This window comes from Orbicella franksi, chromosome 3 (genome assembly GCF_964199315.1).
Source record: "Orbicella franksi chromosome 3, jaOrbFran1.1, whole genome shotgun sequence".
In the NCBI taxonomy this organism is placed as follows: Eukaryota; Metazoa; Cnidaria; class Anthozoa; order Scleractinia; family Merulinidae; genus Orbicella; species Orbicella franksi.
The window spans coordinates 20487770-20498251 of NC_138147.1; the positions used below are offsets into that span (position 1 = coordinate 20487770).

General features: G+C 38.3%; 1 protein-coding gene across 1 annotated transcript; it reads right to left on the bottom strand.

Annotated features, from left to right (window-relative positions):
* Positions 1-1193: 1193 nt before the first annotated feature.
* LOC145482411 (gamma-aminobutyric acid receptor subunit beta-4-like) lies at positions 1194-7638 on the bottom strand. Its single transcript, XM_081461039.1, has 8 exons — positions 7226-7638; positions 6780-6847; positions 4610-4827; positions 3938-4020; positions 3492-3632; positions 2687-2901; positions 2343-2495; positions 1194-1403 (listed from the first exon to the last, which is right to left on the bottom strand). The coding sequence occupies exons 1-8, from the start codon at positions 7359-7361 to the stop codon at positions 1194-1196; spliced, it is 1224 nt and encodes a 407-aa protein (XP_081317165.1). The 5' UTR covers positions 7362-7638.
* Positions 7639-10482: the final 2844 nt, after the last annotated feature.

Here is a 10482-nt window from a genome sequence, read left to right on the forward strand (position 1 = left end):
CAACTACCAGAATTCGTTTCTTTTTTTTCTTATTATTTAAATTTTGAAGCCCCAGTGGGGTTTAAATAACAATTGCCCTTCATAACAAACAGAAAAACTGAAGGATTCTGTTAGTTGTAGTCAAATGACGCCATCATGCAAATCGTCTCTTTTCGCGAGTACTTTAGCTTACTGCAGTTTTGATGGATTATAACAGCACAACTTCTAACTCTTTTGAAAAATGTTCCACGATGTTTTTCCTTTCTCTATTTACTGTTTACTTAAGTCTTTTACCATTCTATGGAACAATTAAACGTCAACAAATGGCCAAAATGAACGACCGAGTACCTAAGGAGAGACTGGGTACTAGTAGGTTAAATTACGTTTTTCTCAAAATCTACCCGTATGACCTCACCCCAAAATTTCAGGAATAAGAAATTGGCTCTGATTTAACATTCATGCAAAGTAAAATAAAAATCTGTAAGACAAATTTTAAGCTATTTTTGATTTCACATTTTCTTAGTTTGCGAAAAATCTCTCTACATTTACACAGTATCACAATTATTACCCACGCGTATTAACCTTTTTCGTTTTATGCGTCAGCAATAGATCATTATCTCTCCACGACAGGTTACAAGTGGAAAGTATGAAGACATGACTGATCATCGCAGCTATACACACAGCTTAAGCAGTTGTGAAATTATAGCCTGTAAAAAAAATTCAGGCCTAAATGGGATTCGAACCCGTGACCTCTGCGATACCGGTGCAGTGCTCTACCAACTGAGCTATCAAGCCAAATGGGAGCTGGTCACTTTGCGAGTTCGTAATATACCCGGCGTAGATGGCGAAGAATACAAAGAATACAAGTGAATATATGAAAAATATATGAAAGATCATATATTTGAACTGCGAAGAAAGATATGAAGACATGATTGATCGTATATACAACGAACTCACAAAGTGACCAGCTCCCAGTTGGCTTGATAGCTCAGTTGGTAGGCACTACAGCGGTATCGCAGAGGTCATGGGTTCGAATCCCTTTCAGGCCTGCATTTTTTTCAGGCTTTAATTTCACAGCTGCTTACTAAGTTGTGACAGTGTATAACCGCGATGATCATGTATTCATAAGTCTGCAAGTTTCATTATACATTGGATTTGAGCTGGAAGTCGTTAAAAGAAAGGAAATTAGAAGAGAGTTGCTGACTGCAACTGCATTAGATCCATTTAAAAGTATCAAGCCAGTAAACAACATTGAAAAGCGCAAAACCAGCCGGAAACACATAAAGCGAATAATCATCCAGAGCAGAAACAAACGAAACCGTATAGATGCGAGTTTTTATGAGGAACATGGCGGTCCTGAGTCGCTTACGGCTGTGGGTTAAGAGACTGCTTGAATGCGTGTCGCTGTCAGGACTGTCCTCTACCTGTGTAAAGAATAATAATTTAATAGAACAATAAAGGACCCTGTGAGCCAACTCATGAAATGCACGGGCGAATATAATGTGATGATATGAATTACATGGTTTACAGGAATTGTTTTTGATTTCCATGCTTTGTGTATGGCTAGAAATTGTTTTTGATAGGAAGACACGTTTTAGACATCGGTGCATAAAGACCTGACCAAACGATCGCAACATTGTTGGGAGTAACATGTTGCGCGAGTTTGGCCACCCTGTTGGGACATGTTGCGACATGTTGGGTGTTGTTGGCTCAAGTTTGAAAATGGTCAAATTTTAGCCACGTCGACTCAACATTTCGCAACACGTCGAAACAGGGTGGCCAACTTTGGGATATGTTGCATTGAACGATTGCGATCGTTTGGCCGGGGCTGAACAGTTGACACGATGAACAAAAATATATTCTCCTGCAGGGTTTCGTGTTTCTTTTTTAACATTTTACTCTGGTTCTGGCTCACCAACTGAAGGAATAATATGCAGCAGGGAAGTTAAACAAGCCTCGAGTTCAAAGGATATTTTGACTTCCGATAACTCGAATCTTCATGGGAAACCCAGAAAGGTTCGAGGTATCATGGAAATTTTTGGCGAGAGATGAGAACCAATGTCCAGAATTGGGGAGTAAAATGGTGAGCACAGAAAGAGTAAAACTGCGACGATACTACCAACAGCAATGCTACCAACAAAGCAAATTAAAATAGTTATAATGGGAATCAAAATAAATAACACGAAGCAGGAAATTTCTATGGTGGGCTACTGTGGTAAATAATAGTAACGAGTAACTATGCTGCTCTCTATTTCTTTTCGGATTATCTTAACAATCCATTGCTTGGCGAAATTGTGTAGAAGAATCGTTTAACTACTTAACCTTAACCTTAAAAATAGTCGTCTGACTGCAAGTTGACTTACACTGCTGTACAACTTCTCATTCGCGTCCAGCCTCTTCCGCATTTTTTTCACTTGTGATAACACAAGTAAGATTATTGAATACTCAACCAAGGATGCAAAGACAAATAAGAAACAGCAAATGAGGTACACGTCAATCTTTTTGACGTAATTCACCTGCAAACCAAGAAGAACTATTAGAACGACAGTGTTTCAGTATTAAAAATTAGAGTCTGATGAGGCATTTGTTGTATGTCTTATGCAAGTTTAGTGAACTTGAACCACAAGGATAGCTCACAACTAAGTTATTTGCGAACAAATTAGTACGGCTCTGCTTTAAACTCTGTCTACCCTCCCACCCTCCCTACCTTTGCAATAGAACTGTTCAGCATAGTGAGGATAGTAACAATCGTCAAAACTGCAGTGACAGCAAGTGTCACGCGTGCTGGTGGTGTGTCACGTGGGAGTACAAAACCAACCCACGACAAGATGACCACAATCACGGACGGTGCATACACATGATAGATAAAATAACTGTAGATTCTTTCAAAGACAAATGTTGCCGTTACTCCTGTCCAGTTGGCTAAAAAAAACATGAATTCAAAATCAAGATAACTCCATAACAGTTAAGAACGATTTAGATGATGGAGAACCAAAAACATAACAAAAGAAAAGTCACGGCCTTGTCAGAAGACCACGATCAAGAGTCGTTTTCTTCCGCTATCTGGCTTTAATTGTGATAAAAACACATCCTGCTAATTTGTCAGATATGATCATCAGATGGCTGATCATATCGAATATTCTCCCAAGTTCAGACACACCCTCGCTCTGACTTGTTCCCTGAAATTATAACCCAAATCAGAACTGATCCATTTTGATCGAGCTTTTTTACAAGAAAGAAAGCCACTTTGCAACCTTTTTTTGATATTATTTATGTTTTTACTTTTAGTTGTATTAGTAGTTTTAAGAGCCTTTCGATTCTTAAGCGCGCCAATACGAACTTTAATTTCATTTTAAAGAACAGAACAAAGTGCATACATGTGCTTTACTTCTAGTGAGGCCTTAATATTACGTTGTTAGAACAGATTTACACCAAAACGCCAAAAACTAGGGCTAACCTACAGTTTGAAGAATATATTTCGGATTTTCTGTTAAGTGTATCCGGTAACGTACCTGCAACATAAGCCGTGAAGGACTGGGACAGTTCCATATCAGTAAGAATATACTGAGGATGCATTTGCAGAGTATCGGGTACAAAGTCCATTCCACTTGAAGTTTCCCATCGAAAAGTGATGTGCGTATCACTGTACCCATCTATGAACATAATTACATCATGAGACCGAGGTCCGTTAGCAAAGATTAAAATAATATCGCTGATAAGGCTTTTTGAGTTCTGGTATAAAAAAGAAAACTTTTTTTTTCTGTTGATTGTTCACATTTACAAGCAGAAAGTTGGCTCTGAATCAACTGTCGGCTTAATACCAATTCATTATTTGAATTAGTCTTACCATTTTAGTGCTAAATGAAATTCCATCCAGAACTTATCTACAAACATAAATGAGATTGAGCCCAATCCGGACGGGTGAAATCAAACAAAAACCAAAAAACAGAACACTCACAACTTTCTATGGTGATAGGACATCTTTGTACGTCCATTGGAAAATCTTGTAGATTCATGGGACAATAAGCTTTGATAGTGATCCTGGAATACCAAAAACAGAGAAAGAGACCATTTTAACGCAGGTTTGGTTCCCGTTATTATCATTTTGGGATAAAAGATAACGTTCTAAAATGTTTCTTAATGTTACCTGTTTTTAACAAGCTCTACCCCTGATCAAGCCACGTTCTCGAAGTAGCGTCACATCAAAAAGTCCGCGATTTTAGCGAGCGAAAAGGCGCTATTTTGAGTAAATACGGTGAACAGAACTTACTTAGCAACGAATTGTTTTTGTACGAAGGTGTTTTAAGGGAAAGTAAAACGAAAATGAAGACTCAACTCGGTCATAGTGAGCTTTGCATTATGAACGTAATGCCTTTGGGAGAGGCGGGATTATCGATCAAAATCAATTTGGTCGGCCACCACTTGTAAACATCCGTCACAGTGAGGACGTCTCTTTATTGAATGTTTACAAAGTTTGTTGAAGGGAAACGGAAAGTTAATGGTAATTAAAGACTACATGAGAGTTTTTGTAGAAATTCCTAATAATCTGGGTTTGTCAATCTCTCCCATGCATGTACTTGACCAATTAGTCCCTAATGAATGCTTTCCTCTACGTTATCTCCGTACGTACCGTGCATTGTACTTAACCAATCCCCCCGGAGCCAACATGATCATCACATTGCTGCTTGTGACATCATGCATTTCACCATTTTTGGCGTTCACAAAATACGAGTCAGGTATCCAAATAAGGTCATTCACATGATTGCTGAGGTATAACGTCTGATTGGTTCCATGATCCAGTCTTTTGTCGATCCATTGTTGCCTTAAGAAAACATCAAACGTGAAATCCTGTGCAAAGTGTTGAAAACGAACAAGAAAGAAAGAAACAAGAAATACATTTACCGTCTCCGCACTATCTTTGGGCCAGTTTACACCGTTAATTTTTGATACTCTTTTTGTTGTCATGATATGTTATGCCACAATTAAATCACGCATTTGTAATAAACAAAGCAGTTGTCATACCCGTGATGCAACGCCAAATCACTTGGGAAAACGGAGACGCTTTACGAAGGGTAAGCGCCCACGCGCAATGCGACATGCACTTAGACCCCGTCTACACTACGCTGAGGAATTTGAAAACGGAGGTTTCACTTCATACATAATAGAAAACTGATAAAATGTTTTGCCTCCACACCACGCCGAAGAAATTTGAAAACGCCGTAACCACAGGCGACAGAACCGTGAGCATGCGTATATCAAGGTACTAGTTGAACCCACATGGCTCCACCGCTTGTTGTTCTCCCCATATTTTAAACCTGTTTGAACGGAAGTCAAAGAAAAATGTCCAGCTGAACAAAGAACAGATCCGAGGGAAACAACATAAACAACAACTTTTCGTGGTCGGACGACAAGGTGGAATTATTGCTAAACGTAGAAACAGACTTTAAAGCTTCAAATTCGATTGAAAACATGGTGACATCATTGTTTTCGAAAAGCTCCGTTTTCAAAATGTTTTTCGTCCACACTAAAACGTAAAGCTCCTTTTCAATTTCCTCCGTTTTCGAGAGCGTTTTCTAAAAGCTCCGTTTTCGGATTAGTGTGGATGGTAGGCCTAACCGGAGAAACAAAGCTCCGTTTCACATTTCTCCGGCATAGTGTGGACGGAGCCTGACAGTGATTATTCGTCCCGCAAATGATACTTTGCATGTCTAAGTGTAGTGTTTGTTTTCAGAGGTAGGTTTTGAAATACTCTTGTCTCTTTAGAGATTTCAACTGCTGTCAATCGAACGGTTGCAGGTTCAAAGTAAATCCCAACGTGGGACAACAGTTCAGGTGGGTCCGGCTCCTTTAGTCAAAACAACGTAACTGGCCAAAAAAAGGCGCCAAATTTCGGTTTGGGATTTTCCCGTAAAGACCTCACTTTCGGTTAATAAGTAGTTAATATTTTTATGTATACTTTATAACATCAAGATTTAAATAGTTAATAAAAATAAGTAGGCTTAGTTTTAAATACAATTTAGCAATATGAAAAATTCTTACTGTAAGTGCCTTATTTTAATCCTTTTTAAAATTCATGTAACGTTTGATATGTACTGTATCGAATGAATAAAGACATTATTATTAGTAATTATTAAAAAATATTATCATTTATATTAATAATAATAATAATAATAATAATAGTACGCCACACTTTGTCGAGGCAAGAACCAAGAGTACAATGATAGACAGTTTTCCTCTCATGGGATTCAACAAAGAGAATTCACCTTAAGACACCGAAAGAGCTGAAGTTCAGTCAAAACCAAAACTTCCAACGGTCAAAATATGATGAAAATTTTTGCTAGTATCAAAGCCGTATGCTAAAAGAGACACTGCGCGTTATAAGATCGAGAAAATTCTTGCCTTTGTGCTAATAAAAAGCCACTTCCCATATTAACTTATGTCTGAAATGGTCACATTTTGGAGTAAAATATCCCCCATTTATAGACGGACTACAGAGGCAAGCATGACAAAATCTATTTATTGACCTCTGTAAAAGCCATATGCTAAAACTAACCATGTTGCATATTAAACATACAAAATGCAACCTTTCTTCGACAGCAACCGGCCATTTTCTCCATTGTTTTAGCTCCGGATCTCTAACTGAAGTCTAAATTTGCGCCGGTGACGTTGTAAAACAGTCCCTGATATGTCGCCACATTGCGCCGGCGGCGAAAAATACGAATGTGATAATTTCATAGAGACCCAGTTTTTCACTGTAAAAAACAAAATTGAACAATAATGATCATGAAGTATATACTAACCATATCAACTACATTGATGGAGTTGATAGACAACAAGTAAAAACCAACTGTGACAACAACAGGCCCCCCTGGAAATAGAGAAAAGACAACAGATTGAAAAAAACCACAATGGGATTTTCACGTGATGTCTTCAAGAAATTCAGTGGAAAAGACAAGAGATTTCTCCTGTGAAGTCTGGAAGTGTCTCACGCCGTGTTTTGGCTTGCATTTTGCACCATAATCCAAGAGCTAAGAGCAAACAGACTTTTAAATCAAAACTATTTGTTCTTAACTCTTCAGTTTTGTTTTTTTTCAACTACATACCATTGATTCCAGCTGGGGCCTGGGACCTGTAGTTACAGTATTAGAAAATGACGTCCCTTTTATTACCTGCTGAATCAACATTGCAATATCTAATGTTGCGAAACAACAAAAACCAATGATGTATGGAATATTTATTGGCTCACCGTCGTAATTTGGTCTTATCCTAAAGTCATACTTTTCTTGATCAAGTAGAATTTCCAGAGGATGGTCAACTTTGCCTCTGAGAAAGTATGAAAAGAGACTCTCGTTATCCTTAAACTTGCTTGTATGAGCAATCATTGTTTCTCGGACTCAGTAAATGTATCGTTTTCGACCACGTCTACCTCCACTGTCAGAGCCACCACCACCACACAACCACATCTCTATTGTGTTCACTCCTCCGCCACCACAACTGTAGTGTTTTTGCCCACCAATACCACCAATGCCAACGTACCATTTTTATTGTTTTGACTGCGCACCACCACATTTCTTTTGTTTTTACACTAACGCCACTCAAGAGTGTGCCGCCAGCACGTTTCCATTGTTTTTACTGCGCCAAAAACACATTTCCTTTGTTTTCAACCCATCATTTTTCGTGATTCAGTCTGTTTCATTTTTCCTTGGTCTTCAATTGGTAATAGTCATGGTGGAAAATTGCACAGTTTGAATATTCATCCAAAAATAAATCAAAGAACATATCGTCCTTATTATTTCCTGATGGTGGTCTCGTTTGAATTTAAATGAGAACCGACTCAATGGCTGGATTAAAACAGATTTTGCATATTTCTTTTTAGATACCTTTAAAATATTTGCCTCACGAAAAGTTCTTCACAACATTTGTCTTCGATTAACTGTTCGAGGTAATATCGTCCCTGATTTTCAAACCCACAGCTTGATTTTGTTCCAATTCATCAGTCTTGAAAAACGAGGCAGAGGGAAAGTGACAACAATGGTCTATGAAAATCTTACAAGGCTGAAATGTGGCACTAAGACATAAGAATAAAGGAATAAAAGCAATACCTTTCTTGGAGTGAGTCGATTACTTTCGAAAACACAAAAACAAAGACTAAGTGAAGGGTGACACGCCACATCATGTCTGCACCTCCGACTTTTTTGAAATAAAAAACTTAGATATTCTGTGTGATGACCCCTCTTTAACTTTGCGATGAAATATTAATCATTTGTAAATATATCTAAAAGAAATTCAGTTACCCCCTACTGTATGTGGCTATCGACAATGACAATTATCAATATAGAGCAAGAAAATACATTTATGGGAATTACATCAGTCAGTGAAAATATTCTTCCGAGAAGTTTCTCCGACAGACAAACAGAGGCAATTTACCACATTTCTTTTAATACTCACTCTAAAAAAGTTAATAACAATGTTTTTTTTTACCTTGTGTTAAGATGCTTATTGAAAAGATAAATTTTACGAATATAATTTCTCACTTTAGGCTCACGAATAATTTAGATGTTTTTAATATCCAGGCTTGTCTGTTTCTTTTAAGGTAGGGAATACTTTAGAAAAAGTAAGGAATATCTGTCGTGGACAATGCGTGCCTATAGAAAGTGTTTTGGGGAATACGGCACGCTAGGGTTATCAAACGAAAACAAGCACAAAGCTTAAAAAGGAAAACGCAAATAATTGTTTATAGTTTTTCAGTTCAGTTGGGGATAATAAGTCTTACCAAAGTAGTTTTCTTTATCAACTGGCTTTTCACTTAAACGGCAGACGTTTTCGCCAGAAAAGACAATAGAATGAGAATTTCCATCGACTTAATTACAAAGGTGACGTGTCTTAAACACGAATCTCTTTTAGGTCGGCAAATTACTGAGAGCATTAGTCTATTTCCTCTATAGAACAAACAAGTAACACCACTGGTATTGGCTCTAAACTTCCAACCAGTTGCAGGCGCCGAATACATTGATAGACCATCTATGAAGTTCTAGAGAAAATAGCCCTATTATGTAAACAATAGCCTCCATTTCGGGCGGAAATATGTCCGCGGACATTATCTGTTGCGAGAAGCGAACAGTTTTCCCAGGGCGTAGCTCAAGGAAAACTGCGAGCTTTGAGGAACAGATAATGTCCAAGGACGAATGCCCGAGCATATTTTCGCGCAAAATGGAGGCTATTGTGTTTATTATCCTTCAAACATTTTTCGCAACACGCGCGGTTTTGAAAATTTGGAAATATCGCTCGGATATTCCCGTTTTAGCTGAGAAATATTCAGTCACGTGACGTGTTTAGAGCAATCGCGCGCGAGCGAAAATATTTGATGGATTATAACGAATATATAGATTTAGCCAAGCCTAAAAGCGGAGCTCCTGGGGCGGGTTGTTCAAAGCCCGATTAAGCCAACCCAGGATAAGCAGGAATTTTGATTTTAGTCTTTGAAACTGTGGGGTGAGGTTTTCTATTTATAGTTTGGCCTTCTAAGTTTGAATAATCTCAAACTACACAAAACATAAACAGTGAAAAACATTTTCATGCAAGAGAAATTATATTTTGGTTAACTTTTAGTCCTGGGTTATCGTTCACTGGCTTCCGAACAACCCGGCCCTGATTACAGTAAGTAAACCTGGCTTGAGCCAGCGATCCAATCGAAAAACCAGTACTTGGTCAGCGGTCAACTTAAAAACAACACGTGATCACCATGAGCTCAAAACTTGAGCCCCACAAAGTGGTCAAATGATACTGGTCAGTGGATACCTTGCAACAACAACTTTATTGTACATAGAAATTACTTATATCAACAAAAATCAGTTAAAATAAAGAGTACATGGCTGCCCGAAATAACCTTAATGGGCTAATAAGACTTTAACAAGTGTCAATTGATCATAACATGGATGTCCAATACCAAAGATGTATGCTGTAAACCAAGGTCTACATTTCTCGGTCAAATTAATAGCTGGAGTATGGCCGCCATGTTGCGCGACGTCGTCGCCGCCGCCGTAGTCGGGCGTACGTGCCCATGAGCAATACCGCTAGCCATTATTGAACGATTCACGGGTTCTATGAGTATGGCGCTCCGCTTGGCGGCCCTCGCCTACCCGAGTCGTCTCGCCTCCCGAGACGGGATTGCAATCCTAATGTAAACGGCTGGTTGATTTAACAAAGAAATAAGCTAAAAGTTACCTCAGCCGTCCGAGACCATATAAATGGGGCCCAAGTTGGATGTCACTTAAGGCACGTTCTACTATGCATTTTGTATTTAAATGTGTCCATAACAATGCTCCAGATCTGTTCAAGGAAGATTTTGTCAAATCATCAGATAATTATTCAGTTTACACAGCAACTGCTAAGAAAGGTTGCTATTATTTCGGAGCACACGTTTTTAATAATCTACCGTCATACTTGAAAGAAATTAAATCTCTATTAATTTAAAACCATGCTTAAGGACTTAGTAATAGTTTT

Excerpts from the sequence above, each read along its gene's own strand:
- LOC145482411 (XM_081461039.1), bottom strand. The coding sequence starts at position 7,361 with ATGATTGCTCATACAAGCAAGTTTAAGGATAACGAGAGTCTCTTTTCA. Across the intron at positions 2,496-2,686 it reads TGAACAGTTCTATTGCAAAG|GTGAATTACGTCAAAAAGAT; the intron begins GTAGGGAGGGTG and ends CTTGGTTTGCAG. Across the intron at positions 1,404-2,342 it reads ATGAGAAGTTGTACAGCAGT|GTAGAGGACAGTCCTGACAG; the intron begins GTAAGTCAACTT and ends TTCTTTACACAG.